Here is a 19,731-nt window from a genome sequence, read left to right on the forward strand (position 1 = left end):
CCCTCCCACAGCCCTCCTTCTCCATGTTAAAGTCAACAGGGACATATTCCTCCTATTCCTTCACATCAGTTCTTTCCACACCAATCTGAGATCGTTTGTTCTTGCTAAAATTGTCAGGGTGATTGCAGATGGCTATAAAAAAGACTCCTAGATGGCATTCTAACTTACAGAATTTTTAGTATTGTTGCTCTCAGTGAATATGCGGTGCATAGAGTGTCCTTATTTTGAAAGTGAAGGCCCCTAAAAATTCTTTTGGACTTTTTGACAGTTTGGTCGTATTTTTAACTGTTCAGCTCTTAAACTTTACTTCCTCAGCTATAGAACCTGAGTACTATTTAGTAGAAAGGAAGAGAATGTGAAAATGTTTCTCTATTTGCTGTTCTCCTGCCTTCCCACCCTTGACTGTCATCAGCACACTTCACAATTTTCATTAGTGTGGCTGATTTACAGGACTTTCCAACTGACCACTTGAGTAGGAGCGGGTACTCGTGGAAGAGCTATGGGATGTCTGTGCTTCCAAGTCAAGTTAATGCATATGTGGTCAGTAGAGGGGTTCTTTTGCCATTTGTCCTTATTCAGTCTGGGCTACCACAGTCTTCATGTCTCACGAAGAGGAGTTACATGGCAAGCAGAACTTTAAATTTTCCTGATGCTTTAGCTTTTTAATCTCACTTTGTTCATTGAATTTGAAATAACTAAATTAACATGCAGGGTAGAGACATTGGAAGGATAGAATTTTTGTATTATATGCCCAAGTGAAAATCACAGGAAACTTTAATTTTTAGATTCATAACTGTTGCTCAGCTTACTGTCTTTGAGAGGAATTGGGCTGAGACTAGTTGGAAAAACAGAACAAAAACAGTAGTGGCAAAAGTCTCCTCTTGTTAACTGCATGTGAGACACTGTGCTAAGCTTCTTATACACCTTGTCTCATTTAATCCATTAAAAAACCCTATGAAGTGTATGGTACTACTATTATGTCTTCAACTCATTGCTTTGTTGCTGAAAAGTATTGAATCTTCTCTCAAATGATCTCTCTGAGCCTTCTTATTTTCCCTACTTTTTTTTTAAATTGGAATCAACAGTGTTGCTGGTTGGTTTCCTTGAGCTGTATTAGTTGCTGCTTATTGGGTTTTTCCTATTTAGTAATATGTTTGAAACTCTGCATATCTGCTTATTTATGAGGAAAAATGTAAAGTTCTATTTCTTGTTGAAGGGCCCGCTCCGTTTGGTTCCAGTTGGGTCAAACACTACTGCATGTATCGGAAAGCAGCCAAGAAGTTCAACATAATCCCATTTGAGCACAGATCTGGGGGAAAACTTGTAAGTATTTGATTATATATTACGTATTCTATGTGAGAGGTAGTTTTTGAGGCTGACATTTTATTGATTTATTGATTTTATTTATTTACTTGAGAGAGAGAGACAGCACGAGCAGGGAGGGGACAGAGGGAGAAGCAGACTCTCCCTTTGGCAGGGAGCCCGACATGGGACTCAGTCCCAGGACCCTGGGATCATGACCTGAGCCAAAGGCAGACGCTTAATCGACTGAACCACCCAGGTGCCCGAGGCTGACTTTTTTTTTTTTTTTAAGATTTTTATTTATTTATTTGACAGAGAGAGAGACAGAGAGAGAGGGAACACAAGCAGGGGAAGTGGGAGAGGGAGAAGCAGGCTTCCCGCGGAGCAGGGAGCCCGATGTGGGGCTCGATCCCAGGACCCTGGGATCATGACCTGAGCCGAAGGCAGACACTTAACAACTAAGCCACCCAGGCGCCCCCGCAAGGCTGACATTTTAATGGTGTTTATATTCTCTAATGATAAATACATTATATTTTGGTTTTAGGATTAAAATCTTTGTTTTCTTTTGTTTCTAAATAAAGTAGGCCAGTAAACAACAATTCTTGTGGTTTTTGAATTGTATGTATGGGTTTTTATGGTCAGGACTAGAATCCTTTTTATGTCACTGTTCTTGAAGGATAAAGTGAACACTTAAAACGAGCTTTCACAACTCAGTGTTCTGTCAGGTCAGTATTTACAAAGATCTGATATGCACACATGTATTCACAGCCTGAAAACATTCTACGGTAGATAGTCTGTAATGAATTTTATTGTTTTCCATTTAGACTTACAAAGTTCTCACTTAAGCAGTTCCCAGTTAACTACTCCTCCCACAGAAATAAATAGCAAAACAACATGTGATAGCAAGAGGACCTCAGGAATTGTCTGTGTAGGAAAGATGATTGTTATTTGGGTTTTAAATAGAAACCCAAATATTGCTCATAGCAATAATCGATAGTCTGGAGGCAAAGCTCTTCCACCAATATTGAACATAATTGGTAACGCATTAAAAAAAAAGGGTAAGTCATTGCTTGCTGGGTATGATTTTGCTTAGGTGAATACAGAATTGACCCAAGTTCACTTCTATTTACATATACTTTGCATCTTCCTGAAAAATATTTATAAAGCAGCTTATAATACAGACATAGTTTTGTAATAATGAAATAGACATGGAAAATCAGGGCCATGGAGAAGAGGAGGAAGTGAGGAAATCACTTGTAAAGGCTGATGGGATTAAGATTGAGCATGAGGTTTGGGTTTGAGATTCCTGTCAGGACTAATTCAAATGCTAAGACATGTCTGCTTAGTGATGTCTCTCTGTTTAATGACCACATAATAAAAAATACACTTCGGAATATAATGACTGTGACAATTTGAATATTGGCATATTTGAATGTTTAATATTACGTGGAGATTCTCCTATTTTAGAAAATGTAAGAATGTTCTAGAAGTAGGTACTCAGAGGTTTTCTAGTTCTTTACTCAGAACCTGTGTTCCTGCATTGCTTCTACCTCCCTTGGATGGTTTAGTGAGGTAAAATAGTACCATATTAAAACAAATTAAGTAAATATGAATTCAAGGTGATCCACTCCGGAAACAAAACCCACGTTGATTGAGTGGCTCTAGCTTTCTATGATCACAGCAGTTGCTCTAGGGCCTTCCAATATGATACTTTTTAGGTATTTTCATATGGAATTGAAATTTTTATAGGTCAAAAATGGTCACATATTGGTACGCCTGGGTGGCTCAGTCTTTAAGCGTCTGCCTTCGGCTCAGGTCATGGTCCCAGGGTCCTGGGATCACGCCCCACATCGGGCTCCCTGCTCTGCGAGAGTCCTGCTTCTTCCTCTCCCACTCCTCTTGCTTGTGTTCCCTCTCTCACTGTGTTTGTGTCTGTCAAATAAATAAATAAAATATTTTTTTTTTAAAGAAAGAGGTCACACATTGCCTATTTTATATGGTGTAACATAGTATGAATTAAAAACAAATTATTCCTTTAAAAAGTGCAGTAAGAGAATAGCAAATATTCTGGCTTGTGGAAACTGTGTTGTTAGTCTGCCTTTTAAAACCAGTGCTCACGAGGTCTGGTTTAGTGTTACTGTAATCAAAGCAAGATCTAGAAAACCTAAGGAAAAGAGGATGACAAAAATGATTAAGATTATAAATAGGGATGCCTATTTATAATCGGTTAATCAGTCAGTTAAGCGTCTGCCTTTGGCTCAGGTCATGATCTCCGGGTCCTGGGATCAAGCCCCATGTCGGGGTCCCTGCTCAGTAGGGAGTCTGCTTCTCCCTCTTCCTCTGCCCTGCTCGTGCTCACTCACTCTCTCTCTCTCTCAAATAAATAAATAAAATCTTAAAAAGATTATAGATAGTGTTTAAACAAACTTGTTTGAAAGAGAATAGGATAAAGGGACTTAAAATCTTGAACCTTGGGGTACCCTCCTCCCCAATATAGGGCTCTTTAGTGTGTCTATGTTTATATTGTAGTTTTTGAGTATGTTTAAAATGATTATTTTCAGGGGGATGGAGAGGTGTTCTTTTTGAAAGAATGTACCAAGAGGCATACTGACTCCATTGACAGAAGATTTTGTTTTGATGTAGAAGCTGCTGACCGGTAAGTTATTAGAATTCTTGCACTTAATGAAAGAGTCCTATAAAAGATGATTTAAAAAATGGAGGTTAATTGAAACTGAGATTTCCTTGGCCTGAAAGAATGTTATTTTGTTACATTTCCAGGCTTTGTATTCATTTTGACCTGTTTAGTCTTTGTCTCTGTGTTTGGCTATGGAGTGATAGCTTGATCTTGGCTGGAGTTCAAAGTCCTTCTAAATAGTAATTAAAAATTACCTTGGAGCATTTCATTGTTGATCCAAGCCTAATTGTGGCACTGAAAGAATAATGAATGAAAGTGAAGCAGTAGGTGACAAAGCTGACAAGAGTTGGTGGGTTGTTAATACAGAACAATATTCATTTTCGTGTGTGGGAATTTTCGGTGTGTGTATTCTGTATGTGATGGAGGCTCATAGGCAAACTGTTTATTTAAAGACTGCTTATCTTTTCCCTTGTTGTATGACTTTCAGTTATTATGAAAGAATCTTTGCCAGAGAGGAGGAAGTAAAAAAAGAAAAACATTCCTCCGATAATATTACTACTTCTCTGGAATTTATTTCTGTATCCTCCTGTCGTACTGAGGAAAATCTTGGTATTCATAGAATATTTCTTTCATAATGTCTGACAGTATGGTGGTTCCTTGCCAGTCCTGGTCTTGGCAACACTGGTCTTTAGATAAGGCTATTTCATAGTTGTATAACAAAAGTTTACAAGATGAGATTTCTGTAACAAAAGTTCATTTCGGGTTGGGATCCATGAATACAAAAATAATTAATGCTACCTCTTCCCTCAGATGATGGAACCGAGTCTGTGGGGTGGATGCAGAGAGGAAGGAGCTATGCTTTCCTTTCCAGTAAATTAACTGAAGACCACATACATAAAAGTGTGCCACTAGGTGCCATGATAAATTTGGCATTACCATGAGAAAGGTAGTTTAACACGCATTTTTGCCAAGACTGAAAAAAAAATGAAAGAGAATGTCATTGTGGAAGAGGTTCAATTTCAGTCCAGTAAGGACTAATTCAGAGACTTTAAGAAGAGATTCAGGCTGTGTAGTACAACTGGAGCATCTGTGGGCATCTACCCATAGTAGGCATTTACTGAGTTAGCGCTAAGTACTCTAAATTCTTCTGTGCTTTCTCTCATTGAATCCTCACCGTAGCCCTATTAGGCAGGTATCATCCTTCCCATTTTATGATGGGAATCTGGGCCATAGAGAGCTTAGGTGATTCTCCCAAGGGCATGGAGTTGTAAGTGGAAGGGCTGACATTTGAACACCTGCATTCCACCTCTAAAGCCCGTTCTGCCTCTCACCCACTACACCGTAAGCCTGAGTGTTACCGTGTAATTGTGACATTCCCTAAATAACTGACAAAGGTGTGTCAGCAGTGATGTCTACTAGAAAATGTGTTTAATGGGGTTAATCTGATTTGCTTTGAAAATAGGATACTTCTAGTGCTTTCATATATTGCTCTAGTATAGTGTGTATTGTTTTTGCCTAACCCCGTATTTTCTCTAAGACTTGATCATGCCAAGTGCACTTGGTCAACAATGATCCTTATTATGGTGGTAAACACTTTCCACCCCTCACAGAGATTGACCAGGGATTACCGTGGAGTTATTTTCGCCTATATGGGATAACACCTTATAAATAGACTCTGATACGGTGAGCCCTGTGAATTGTGTAAGACTGTTGAATCACAGACCTGTACCTCTGAAACAAATAATACATTATATGTTAAAAAAAAAAAAAATAGCAGGTAGGGAAAAATGAAGGAGGGGAAATCGGAGGAGGAGAGGAACCATGACTATGGACTCTGAGAAACAAACTGAGGGTTCTAGAGGGAGGAGGGTGGGGGGATGGGTTAGCCTAGTGATGGGTATTAAAGAGGGCACGTACTGCATGGAGCACTGGGTGTTATACGCAAACAATGAATCATGGAACACTACATCAAAAACTAATGATGTAATGTATGGTGATTAACATAATAAAAAAAGGAAAAGAAAAAAATAGACTCTCAGAATGGTGGGGGGCAGACTTTAGAGATGATCTATTCTAGTGGGTTTTATTTTATTTATTTATTTATTTTTTTAAAGATTTTATTTATTTATTCGACAGATAGAGAGCACAGTAGGCAGAGTGGCAGGCAGAGGGAGAGGGAGAAGGAGGCTCTCCGCTGAGCAGGGAGCCAGACATGGGGCTTGATCCCAGGACCCCAGGATCATGACCTGAGCCGAAGACAACCGCTTAACTGACTGAGCCACCCAGGTGCCCCTATTCTAGTGGTTTTTAAACTGCTTTATAGGGAGACCCTCTTTTCAAATAAAATTTTACATTTATGTATATGAGAAACAACCAAAAAAGAGAGTTCCCTTATTGAAGAAGGGTAAGCGGCCTGGAGCCCTACTTTTTCAGCTTCTTTCTTCTTGTAGACATCTCTAATTTACTTCTGCTGACACCCAGAGCTTCTTTCTGGGAAATCGTGGTAGGGGGACCATTAATCTAGTCTAGATAGATGGTTGAAGAAAGGCATATGGAGGACCTGACATCTAGTTGATGACTGATGGATTATTTGGAGTCAGCTGTGATTGAGACTCCTATTCCAGGCAGAGTGAATGGCTCATGTGAAGGCCTGGAGTCAAGGGAGGACATGGCCCATTTGAGGTCCCCAGAGACACCAGCAACACTGGAGTAGCCAGGAAGAGTAGGAGAAGAGGCTTGAGATGGAGGCAAGGGCCTGGCATTGAGGTTTTTTAGGTTAATCCATTAAATGGCTTTAAGTCGAGTAGTGGGTGATAAATTTATCTTTTTCAGAACTCACTCTGGCAGAGTAGAGAAAGGTCTGCAGGTGGCATGAATAGATGAAAGGGCCCTGGATTAGTGTTGGTAGCAGTGGGAATGGAAGCTAAGGGATCCATTTGAGGGAGATGTTTAGAGCTAAATTTAGAGACAAATTGGATGTTGGAGTATAGAGTGAAGGAGGGGAAGGTTTCTGGCTTAAGCAACTAGGTGTAGTGCCATTTACTAAGATGGAAAACCAAGGAGGCCCGAGGATGGAGGACAATGAATTCAACTGTGGTCATGTTGAGTTAGATTGCTGTGGGTCATTCAGTAAGAAACCCGGTGGGAGATTGGGTGCAGCACTTGGCAGCTTTGGCAGCATTTGACCTACATGACTGAATCATGCTCATTGCCCAAAATTTCTTGGACCTCTCCATTTTCAGCTATTGCTTTTTAAATGTTATTTCCTGTGGCTGTCTTTTCTTTCTTTCTCTGTCCATTCAGATGGTTTCATCCTCAAAGTGAATAACTCTGCAGTCTGTATTTTTCTTTTTTTTTCTTTTTTTTTCAGCTGCTTTTAGAATCTTTAGCTCCTTACACAGTATATCTCCAATTCCACTCCTTTTAAAATTCTTGGTGATTTCACTACCGCTTGAGAGGATTCTTTTTAGTACTTTGCTTCTTGACTCCTGGAACTCTCCTTTGGTCATCTTGTCCTTTACCCTACCTCAGCCATTTACTCTCACAGTCATTGCTTAGGTCTTGTCATTACAAGAACCGGCAACCGCTCTAGAATCTCAGCCGCAAGCCTTTCTCTTTCCGACATCACCTATCCTTCTCTGCTTTTTTCCTGGTAAGTATCCTTAGAGTTTCTCTAATCAGTTGAGCCTGTTGTTACTCAGTTTCTTACACCCTCACTTCATTCCTCACCTGGTTTTAATTTCATAGTCAATCTTTTAAATATGCTCTGTTGTCTTTCTCTTCCTTTATTAGACTTGCTGGTACAACCCCAACTTAAGTAAGAGTCACCTCTGCCTTCTCTCTTCCTAGAGAGGCATATTTAACCATGTTCACTGGGATCACTTCAGATTCATGACCACTAACCTCAAATGAGCCATTAATTCTAACCACTAATTATGTTACCTTTTCTAGTTCCTTTATTCTCCTGGTTGATTAATATTTTATATATTTCTCTTTCTTAGCCTCTGACACTGCCTCTTTCCTGATAATTTTGTGTCCTATTTTGTTGTGACTGTAGAAGCAAGCAACGAGAAGAGATCATCCACTGCTATAAACACCCACTCCATCACCGTGCCCAGACACCTTGCCCTTCTTCCATCTCTGTGAGCTGTGTTCCTGAGCCTCTCTGTTCATTTGTCTCTCATCCTGTCCCTGCTATTCCACAGTATCACTCAAGCAGTCTTCTTTCTTGTTAACCTGAGGGTTGCCCTTCCTACTGGATTATTCTTATCACACAAAATACTCTTTTTTCATCGGAAAAAATGCCCCCACCATCACCCGTGAGAGACCCATCTTGACCAGTCTTCCCTTTTGTCTGTTGCCCATTTCTCTCCTGTATGAAACAAAAAACTTCTTTGAACGCTGTTACATTAAGGTCTCGTTTTTTCTTCCTCCTATTCTCTTTTGAGCCCTCTCCAGTCTGGCCTTTGTCTCTCCTCTCCACTGTGGTTGTGTTTGTCAAGCTGTCACGATCTCCATGTGCAACGTCCAATGGTCAGCTGTCCTGTCCTTCCTCTTCTTTGTTGGCAGCAGCATCTGACATGGCCAGTCACTCTCTCCTCCATGACCTACTTGCTTCACTTCTTCTAGAACATCATACCTGCCTGTTCGTTTTCTCCCACCCCACTGGCTTTTCAATTCTTAAACTCGATTACAGCTTCTTATTTCCCAGACCTCTTGATGTTGGAGTTCTCTGATGTTCATCTTAGAGCTCTTCTCCTCGTTCTCACCCTTAGGATCTTGTCCAGCCTCATGGCTTTAAATGCCATCCTTACGTTGGTAACTCCTACATTTATTATCTCTACCTAGATCTTTTCCCTGAATTTCAGGTTCTTATCTGGCTGCCTACTCAGTGTTCTCAGTATTGTTTCTGTGATGCATTTTGAACAGTGCAGAGGTGGGAGATATTGTTTGTTTTGTAAATTTTCCCATTTTGTAAATTCTGGGAACAAAAACGGTCCCTTTATAGGATCTAACATTTTATATGAGTCTATTCAATCTTATGTAAATACTAATATCATAGAAATACTTTTTCAAAAATAATACATGCTTATTGTGAGTTTTTTCCTAAAGCTTTTTGGTTAACTTGGAAAATAACTTTATGTATGTCTCCTTGAGTCTCTAGGATTATGTTACTTTTGAGTTAAATTATTGACTCCTCTTGTCTTTGCTTACTTCTTCATTTCTAAGCAGGGAAACATCTATTCAAGCCTGATGTTACCAAAGGATAGTGTTTGTGGGGCTGTTAGGTTCCTGCTACCAGCCCCCTGCCCGCTGCCCCATCAGTGTGTTGCTATTGGTCTCCCACTTTTGAAACAAAATTTGGAGGGAGGATGAGTGTACTTTGAGGTCACTCCCCTAATTCTGGGGTTTCGAAAAGCTTATTTAGTGAAGAGGTCGAATGAGGTAGGCTCTTCTCTTGTGTATTTCTCCAATTCCTGGCCAAGTAGGCTACTGGGAATTGTAAGTCATTTGTTCTTTGTCTATTAGATTATGAATTCCATGAGGGTAGAAACTCTGTTTTAGGATTACTTGGGACTGCAATACCAAATGCGATGCTTTATATATGGTGGGCATTCACCAAATTTGTACCGAATTAAATGAAATTGAATTGTTGCTTGGAAGTGACAGAACTGGGATTAGATTCAATCAAGCAACTATCAGTCAGCTGTCCTTTTCTTCTGTACCACACTGCAGTGCTGAGAGCTCCAGTGGGGTTTTTTTTTTTTTTTTTTTTTTTTTTTTTGCTTAAAGAAAATAAACTTAACCCATTGTGGAGCAGGTGGGTATTGTAAATGTTTCTGATAGATTTTGTAGAGAATTCCTATTGGGTACCTCCATATAGTAATTTCACAGTTGATTGCATATGCTTAACCTAAACATATTTTGGCTTCTTTCCTGGTATCAATTTTTGCTATTTTTTTATTCCTTGGGTTGGGAAAGCAGGTAACATTGTGACAACAGGCAGTGCTTCATAAACTGCAGAATGGAACTTGGGCTTGCATTTGATTTATGTAGATATAAATCAAGACCTTTCACTTAATTGTTGCATGAGTCGAGATCAGGTTTGATTGCATGTAACAGAAAAACTCAAAATAAGATGGCTTAAATCGTGCAAAAGTTTATTTGTTCTTGTTTGGGAGAGCCTCGAGGAGGTCAGATCAGGGTGGGTATCATGCTTCTTGGTGCCAGGTCTTGTTCCCCCTTGTGTAGGGTTTACCCTCCCAGTCACCTTAGGTCCAAGATGCCTGATCCCACTTGTACAGCAGTCTCTTGTAGGAGCACTTTCTAGAGGTTGAACATAGCACTTCTGATCACATACAATGTGAATGGAGTTGTATGGTTATATCTAGTTGGAAGGGAGGCTGGGAAATGCTGAGGCAGGGAAATTTCTGTCTTTTGTTTCCAGACATCCATGTGCTCTTCTGATTCTGGGGGAATTTGTCACTGACAGTGAAAGAGAATGGTTGGTGGTGGGGGCCCAACTAGCCATTACTACTTTGATTATCAACGTTGAATGGATCTGTGCTTCATTTTCCTCCTCTCAACTCACCAGAAGTTTACTTTGACTATTTCATCTAAGAACATTTAGGAACACATGTGCTGAGAATGCCATCCAAAAAGTGAAAAGACAGCCCACAGAATGGGAGAAAATACTTGCAAATGGTATATCTGATAAGGGACTTGTATGCAGAATATATAAATAACTCTTATAACTTAATAATAAAAAAAGAGGTAACCCAATTAAAAAATGGGTAAAATATTTGAATTAGACAGTTTTTCAAAGAATATGTACAAGTGGCTGATAAGTACATGAAAAGATGCTTAACAGCATTAGCCATTAGGGAAATCAAAACCACACTGAGGGGTGCCTGGCTGGCTCACTCTGTAGAGCATGTGGCTCCTGATCTCAGGGTCATGAGTTCAAGCCCCATGTTGGGCATGGAGCCTACTTAAAATAAGTAAATAAATAAAGAAAGAAATAAACGTATTTTTTAAAAAAACGAGAATGAGATACCACTTCACACCCACTAGGATGGCTATAAGTAAAAAATCAGATAGTAACTAGTATTGGTGAGGATGTGGAGAAATTAGAACTTTCTCATAAACTGATGGTAGAAATTTAAAAGGGTGTAGCTGTTTTGGGAAGCAGTTTGGCAGTTCTTCAAAAAGTTAAGCACAGGGGCACCTGGCTGGCTCAGTCGGTGTTGGAGTATGCGACTCTGGATCTCAGGGTTGTGAGTTTGAGCCCCATCTTGGGTGTAGAGATTACTTAAAAATAAAATCTTTAAAAAAAAAAGTTAAGCAAAAAGTTATCATGTGACCCAGAAATTCTGTTTCTAGTTCTATATGCAAGAGAAATGAAATCCTATGTCTACATAAAAATCTTGTACGTGTATGTCCATAGCAGCCTTATTCATAGTAGCCAAAATGTAGAAAGAACTAAAATGTCTATCAGCTGATGAGTGGGTAGATAAAATGTGCTATATTCATACAATGAAATATCATTTGGCAATATAAAGGAATGAAGAACTAACATGTGCTATGATGAGGATGAACTTTGGAAACCACATGCTTAGTGAAATACATGAGTCGCAAAAGACTACATATGATATGATTATATTTATATGAAACATCCAGGACGGGCAGATCGTTAAAGGCAGAAAGTAGATTAGTGGCTGTCTAGGGCTGGGGGTTTCGAGGGAAATGGACAATACTGTTAATGGGTATGGAGTATTTTGGGGAGATGATGAAAATGTTCTAAAATTGATTTTGGTGATGGTTATACAACTCTTTGAATATATTAAAAGCTGTTGAATTATATATTCTAGGTAAATTTGATAGTGTGAATTATATTTCAATAAAGCTTAAAAAAACAGCCGCAAATAAGGACCATAAGTAAAATAAGGCTTTTAAAATGATACAAACATTCAGTACTTCACATCGGCCATACGCCAGATACCATGGGCTGTGAAGTGATCACGTCACTCATTTCAGGTGGGAGAAGAGGATTTTGTGTGGTTAGTTTCTCTCTGGCAAGCTGTAGCATGTCAGAAGATGCAGCTTTCTTCTCTAAAGGACAAAACACCATCTCCTTCCTCCTGCCCCAACAATTTTGTTATATAATGTGCTTTTAGCTTCCTTCGCATGCTTATCACATGCCTCATTGTGCTGTGACCCCCACACATTTGCTTGATAAATAATTACCATTGTGTGAGGTTCTCCCACACATCACATTCAGGCACTGCTTAAAGAAAATGCTTCCCATTTTGCTCTCATTAATCTGACATTTCAGATATTCTGTTTGGTTTGATTTTGCCTGATTCCTAGTATATTGGTGTTGAAGGATGGCAAGATACTTCTTACTTTATAATTCACTCATTTATGTTTTCATGATGATAGTGGGTGGAGGCAATCGCCTAAGTATCTGGAGCAATAAGCTTTTTTGAGTGCTGCTACACCAAAGACTTTATTTAGCAACTGTGTGCACGGTACCGTCTTGTTTGTCCCTTGAAAAGTGAGTTAAGAACATGTTGCTTCCAGAAGCCCATGCAGTTGGGCTGAATAATAATGTTTCTGTAGCACATTAACTGTGGTAGTATTTGTAAGTATTTTATAGAGCATGTCATTCAGGCACCTAAACAATCATTGACTGTGTTTGGAACTAAGGATGCAAAAATGAGAAACTAAAAGGCCTGACCTTGAGGGAACTCACAGGCTAAGAGCCTTTTCAGAGGTCTGAGGTGCTTTAGGAGCTGCGAAGCAATAGAAGTGAGGCTGGCCGGGAAAGCTTGCTAGAAAAAATTAATTGTTAAATTGGATCTTGAAGATTTGGTAATAGTTTGGAAACTCAGAGGAAGGGTTGCCCAAGGCAGAAAGAATCACAGAAGTCTTGAGAAAACATACTGAGATAATCCTTTAAGTCCAGTTTTCAACCGTGAGTGATTGTGTCTGGAGACATTGTGATTGTCACTCCTAACATCTAGTGGATGGAGGCCAACCCTGAGGCTAAATATCCAGCACAAGACAGCCCTTTACAACAAAGTATCATCTGGTTCAATATATCCCTAGTGTGGCTGTTGAAAAGCCTTGCTTTAAAGCATTTGAAAAGACAGCAACTCCAACACATTTGTGGAATTGAATGCAATTGTTCTGTTTTGTTTTTTTTTTACATGAATATATTTATGGGATATATATTTCAATTAAAAAAGTGTAACAGGGCGCCTGGGTGGCTCAGTTGGCTGGGCGACTGCCTTCGGCTCAGGTCATGATCCTTGAGTCCTTGGATCGAGTCCTGCATCGGGCTCCCTGCTTGGCGGGGAGCCTGCTTCTCCCTCTAACCCTCCCCCCTCTCATGTACTCTCTCTCTCTCTCTCTCATTCTCGATCTCTCAAATAAATAAATAAATCTTAAAAAAAAAAAAAAGTGTAACAGCTTAATTGGTTATAGTTCAGGGGATGAATAAAGCCAGAATGTGAAGAGATCTGTCAGGGCTGATGCATCATTCAAGAATTCTTAGATTCTAGTGTAGAGAGACTAGGAAAGGAAGTCATTTTAAAAGAATTTAGGTAGAACTGGTAGAAAATGGATTGTGTAGAATTAGAGACAGCATTTCTTGTATATAAGCTTCTGTGTTTTTCACAGTATGTAAGATTTTGCCCTAAAGATGGTAGTTGATAGAGGCATACTGAAAGACACATTTTATTTTTTAAATTTTATTTATTTAAATTCAATTAATTAACATATAATGTATTATTAGCTTCAGGGGTAGAATTTGGTGATTCATCAGTTGCATATAACACCCAGTGCTCATTATATCATGTGCTCTCCTCAATGCCCATCACCCAGTTACCCCATCCCGCCACCCACCTCCACTCCAGCAACCCTCAGTTTGTTTCCTATGGTTAAGAGTCTCTTATGGTTTGTCGCCTTCTCTAATTTCGTCTTGTTTTATTTTTCCCTCCCTTCCTCTATGCTACTCTGTTTTGTTTCTTAAATTCCACATATGAATGAAATCATATGATAATTGTTGAAAGACACATTTTATATTGGTTCCAATATTTAAATGGAAAACTAAATTGACATTAATATGAATTTATTCTTAAAATACATGCTGAAAGACATTAGAATGTGGATCATAGAGCAGTTCTTAGCTTTTGTGAATAAAGTTGTAATGAACAATTGTATAGAAGGGTTTTTGTGGATACATATTTTCATTTCTCTTGGATAATTACCTTGGAGTGGGATTGCTGGTGTGTGTGTACATATGTATTTATGTATATTTGGCTTTTTATGAAATTGACGGTTTTCTAGAGTAGTTTTATCCTCCTACCAGCATTATATGAGAGTTCCAGTTGCTCTACCCCCTTACTAACCTTTGACTATGGGAGTCTTTTTCTTTTTAAAAGCTAATTATAGTTAGTGATGTTGAATAAAATTTTTCATGTGCTTTTTAGCCATTTCTATTTCTTCTGTTTTGAAGTGTCTATTCAGATCTTTTGCTCATTTAAAAAATTATGTTGTTGATCTTTTTGTTATTGGATTGTAGGAATTATTCTGGATACAAATCCTTCAACAGATACATTAGTTGTGAATATTTAATCTGTGGCTTGCCTATTCATTTTCTTAACAGTGTTTTTTAATGAGAAGAACATCCTAATTTTGATAAAGTTGAATTTATCAATTATTTTTAAAGAGTTTATTTTAGAGAGAGAGTGAGTATGCCATTTGTGAGTGGGGGTAGGGGCAGATGGAGAGGGAGAGAGAATCTGAAGCCGACTCCGTGCCGACCGTGGAGCCTGACTCTGGGCTCGATCTCACCACTGTGAAATCATGACCTGAGCTGAAACCAAGAGTCAGAGGCTCAATTGACTGAGCCACCCAGGCACCCCTGAATTTATCAGTTTTTAAAGATTTTATTGAGAGAGCTCTTTGCTCTAAGAAATCTTTATCCCAGTGTTGTGAAGATTTTTTCCCATGTTGTCTTATAAAAGTTTTATAATTAGTTTGTGACCTGTGAAGATTTTGTGGGGTGGGGTGGGGGGGGTGTATGGTGTGATGTATAGAGAATGAGTTATTTATTTTTTCTTATGATTCTTCTGTTCTTTTTCAAAATTGGTTGGCTATTGTAGATCCTTCGCATTTCCATATAAATTTTACAATCAGTTTATTTCTACAAAAGCCTATAGTTCAATATCATCAATAGAGTTTTAATAATTCCTGAGTAATTACCATTTATTTAGTCTTTAATTTCTCTCAGTAATGTTTTATAGTGTTTAATATAGGGGTTATGGACATCTTTCATTAAATTTCTCTAAGTATTTTATGTTTCTAAATGTTATTTTTAAAGGTTATGTTTTACATTTCATTTTCCAATGTACTGTTAATACATAGAAATGCACTTGGTTTTTGTGTCCTACAATATTGCTGAGTTGACTTATTACTTCTTAAAATTTCCTTATGATTTTTTTATGTACAAAATGGTATCATGTGTGAATAAAAACAGCTTTCTTTCAGATTGAATCTGTATGTCTTTTATTTCTTTACCTGTCTTATTGCAGTGCCAAGATCTCTAATAAAATGTTAAATAGAAGTGGTGATATTGGAAATCTTACCTTATTCCTGATCCTCGGGGAAAAGCATTTATTATTTCACTGTAAAGTATAATGTTAGCTGAAGATTGTTTGTAGATGCCTTTGACGTGTTGAGGAAGCTTGTATCTATTCCCAGTTTTAATAATGAATAGATACTGACTTTGATAAAATATTATCTATCAAAATGATCATTAAATATTTTTCTTGAACCTGTTAATGGGTGTATTGCATTGAATTTTCTAAGTTAAACTAATGTTACATTCCTGAGTTAACTCTACCTGGTCATGATGTATTAACCTCTTTATCTATTGTTCTGTTTGTTTTGCTAATATTTGATTAAGGATACTTAAATTTATGTTCATGAGAGAAATTGTGTGTTATGTCCTTTTTCTGTAATGTCTTTGTCTGATTTTGATATCAGGGTTATGGTGGCTTCAGAAAAGAGTTGGGAAGTTTTCCATTCTCTGTTATTTGAAAATGTCTGTGTAACACTGGTATTATTTCTCCCTGAAATGTTTCAGAGAACACACCTGTGAAGTCCTCTTAATCTGGCATTTTCTTTGTGGGAAATTTAAAAATTACAGGTAAAATTTAGTGAGTAAAGAGATGTTCAGATTTTCTTATTTTTCTTGTTAGTTTTCATAAATTAGGTTTTCAAAGAACTTATTTCCTTTAAGTTGTTGTCTCAGTATACCTTTCTTCATAATATCCGTTTCTTACTACTTCATATCTGTAGGATCTGTAGTGATACTTCATTTTTTATCCCTGCTATGGAATTTTTGTTTCATTTTTTTGTCAAGTCTTGCCTAGAGCTTTATCAGTTTTGTTAATTTTTTTTTTCAGATAACCCATATTGTCCATTTTATATTTCACTGGTTTCTGCTTTTATTTTTATCATTTCATTTTACTTTGGATTTAATTTTTCTTTTAATTGCTTCTTAAGATAGGAGTGTTGATTTTCCTTTTTTTTTTTTTTTTTTTGAGTGTAGACTTCTTTTTGGAGAGAGTGCATGCTGGAGGGAGGGGCAGAGTGAGAGAGAGCAGGCTCCACACCCAGCAGGGAACCTCATGCGGGGCTCAGTCTCACAACCCTGAGATCATGACCTGAGCTGAAACCGAGTTGGACACTTAACCGACTGAGCCACCCAGGTGCCCCTGAATGTAGACATTTAAATATATAATTTTCCTTATAAGGACTGCTTTAGTTTGCATCCTACAATTTTTTTCATCCTACAAATTTTTATGTATAGTGTTTTCATTGTAATTCAGTTGCAAATATCTTTTTTTTTAATGTGATTAGGACATAAGTGTTGAATTTTAACCCAGGTGTTACTTAGAAATATGTTTTAAAAGTTCCAAATGGTTGGGGGGGGGGTGGTTTCTATGTATACTATTTTGTTTTCCTGTTGTTTTTTATTATTTTCTGTTTCTTTTATACTCTTTTTGGTCAGAGGACATACTCTATTTTATCAGTATTTGGAAGTTTATTAGACTTGTTTCACTGCCCCAAAGGTGGTCTATTTAGTAAATGTTCCATGTGCACTTGAGAACAATGAGTTTTCTGCTGTTGTTGGGTGTAGTGTTCTCTAAATGTCAATTAGATCAAGTTAATGATAGTGTTGCTTGACTCCTATATTGTTTTGATTTTTAATATTATGTAAATTACTAAACTCAGAGTGTTAAAATCTATTAGGACTTGCCTATTTCCCTTTAATTTTGCCAGTTTTTGTTTCACATATTGAATATTTGCGATTTGTGTGTGTGTGTGCATTTTTATGATTGTTATGTCTTCTTGATGAAACGACCCTTTTATCAGGGTGCCTTGGTGGCTCAGTTGGTTAAGTGTCTGCCTTCGACTCAGGTCATGATCCCAGGGTCCTGGGATTGAGCCCCATGTTGGGCTTCCACTCAGTGGGGAGTCTGCTTCTCCCTCTGCCCCTCCGCCTGGTTCATGCTCTCTCTCTCTCTCTCAAAAAAAAAAAAAAAAAAAGAAATGACCCTTTTATAATTATGAAATGTCTGTTCCTGCTAATAATCTTTATTTTGAAATCTACCTTGTTTGATATTAATGTAGCCACACTAGCTTACTTATGCTCAGTGTTTACTTGGTATATCTTTTTTTCTTTTTTTCCTTTTACCTGTGTGCCTTTATGTTTAAACTTTGTTTTTTATAAATTGTATATTATTGAGTCCTGATTTTAAAAAATCTAGCCACTTAGTTTTTGCTTTTTAGTCAAGGTTTCAGTTAATTTATGTATAATATAATTACTGATTTGTATGGGTTTAAGTCTACCATCTTGGTTTTTTTTTTTTTCTGCTGGGCCCAGTGTGGGGCTTGAACTCACAAGATCTGAGATCAAGATCTGAGCTGAGATCAAAAGTCAGACACTTAATCATTTGAGCCACCCAGGCACCCCTTGGTTTTGTTTTCTATTTGTCTTAACTGTTCTTTGTTCTTCTGCTTCTACTTTGCTTTCTTTTTAGTGAATTGAGTCTTTTAGTGTTCCATTTTCTATTTTTAGTTATGCCTCTATGTATGTACATTTTTAATTCTATGTACACTATGAACCCAATATACGTTACTATTTTTACTTTATGATATCAATAATTAGTAATCTTTTAAAGAAATTTGATGTTTTATTTAGGTATGTGTTTTTCTTGTCTTTTTTTAATATCAATATATTTATCCATTTTGATTTTCTTCATTTCTTTCTATAGAACTGAGTTTCTATCTTGTGCCATTTCTTTTAAAATCCTTAGGCTAATTTAATCTGAGCATTTCATGTAATGCAGATCTGCTGGAGAAGAATTCTTTCATGTTTCATCTGTCTGAAAATGTCTTTATTTTGTCTTCATTTTTTTTTTTTAAGATTTTATTTATTTGACAGAGAGAGACACAGCAAGAGAGGGAACACAAGCAGGGGGAGCGGGAGAGGGAGAAGCAGGCTTCCCACGGAGCAGGGAGCCCGGTGCGGGACTCGATCCCAGGACCCTGGGATCATGACCTGAGCCGAAGGCAAATGCTTAACAACTGAGCCCAGCCAGGCGCCCCTTGTCTTCATTTTTGATAGATGTAGATTTCTAGATTAATAGCTTCACCCCTGCCCAGCACTTCAAAGAAGTCATTCTATTTTCTTCAGGCCTCCCATTTTTTTTTTTTTATCATGATAAATCATCCATCTTTCTTATTATTCCCCTCTATGTCATCTTTTTCTTTTGCTGCTCTTAAGAATTTTTTTTTAATGATATGTGTAGGTGTGGCTTTCTTTGTTTTATCTTGCTTTGGGTTCATTGAAGTTCTTGGATATTTGGGTTGATATTTCATTGCAGGTTTAGAAAATCTAAGTCATTTCTTCAAATACTTCTCCATTTTCTCTTTCTTCACTTTCTGGGATTCCAGTTACATTATCTCTGATCATTTGGTATTTGTTTTGGTTGTACCTGCAGGATTTTAATTTATGGAAGTGACTGAGTGATGATGTGGACAGACTAATGGCACTGGAAGACCATTTATTAATTAGAATTTCCAAGAGAAGAGGGCATGCCATGCCACATAGGACCACATGGGGAATGCCAGGTTTTGGTCAGGAGTCAGGAAGGAGTTTAATGTAACCAAGGAGAGAAAATCCTAGATTAATCTTTATTGGGGTTTCCACAGAAAAGGCAAGGCAGAGAAGGGGAAGCAATTTAGGATTGGCTAGTTTGAATAATATTGGTGGGCTCTCTCCACTAGGGGTGGTTGTCCTGGGGTGACTTAGGGCAGAGGAAATAGTGCCTCCCTGAGTACAAGTTAGATAAAGGAAAGGTTGCAGATACTGACTCCAGATTGGTTGGTTTGCATATGAAAGGTGCCCTCCTGAATTCTTCATCACTGTTCTTTTATTTTCCATTTCTTGCATATCCATTTGTCTCTTTTTAATAGTTTTCATTTCTTTGCTGAAATCCCCATCAGTTTATGCATGTTGGCCACCTCGTACACTGGATCCTTTAATATACATGTACTTGTTCGTAGGTTCTGTCTGATTTTTTCTTCCTCTAATATCTGGGCTATTTCTGAGTTTGGTTTTCCTAACTGCTTTGTCTCTTTATGCTTGGTTACATTTTCTTTGCATGCCTCCTAATTTTTTGGTTGAAAGCCAGATATTGTAAGAGAGTAGTAGA

General features: G+C 37.9%; 1 protein-coding gene across 3 annotated transcripts in view; it reads left to right on the forward strand.

The window, feature by feature from the left end:
• Positions 1–19,731, forward strand: part of ARHGAP10 (Rho GTPase activating protein 10) — a 314,695-nt gene that overhangs the window by 128,975 nt on the left and 165,989 nt on the right. For all 3 annotated transcript variants that reach the window (XR_013446509.1, XM_078069295.1, XM_078069296.1), the window contains 2 exons: positions 1,217–1,323; positions 3,864–3,958. Coding sequence is in view for 2 of the 3 variants with exons in the window: in XM_078069295.1 (XP_077925421.1) it covers positions 1,217–1,323; positions 3,864–3,958 (202 nt within the window). In the remaining variant the exon portion in view is untranslated. The remainder of the gene's footprint in view (positions 1–1,216; positions 1,324–3,863; positions 3,959–19,731) is intronic.

The sequence above is a fragment of the Halichoerus grypus genome, chromosome 3 (genome assembly GCF_964656455.1).
Source record: "Halichoerus grypus chromosome 3, mHalGry1.hap1.1, whole genome shotgun sequence".
In the NCBI taxonomy this organism is placed as follows: Eukaryota; Metazoa; Chordata; class Mammalia; order Carnivora; family Phocidae; genus Halichoerus; species Halichoerus grypus.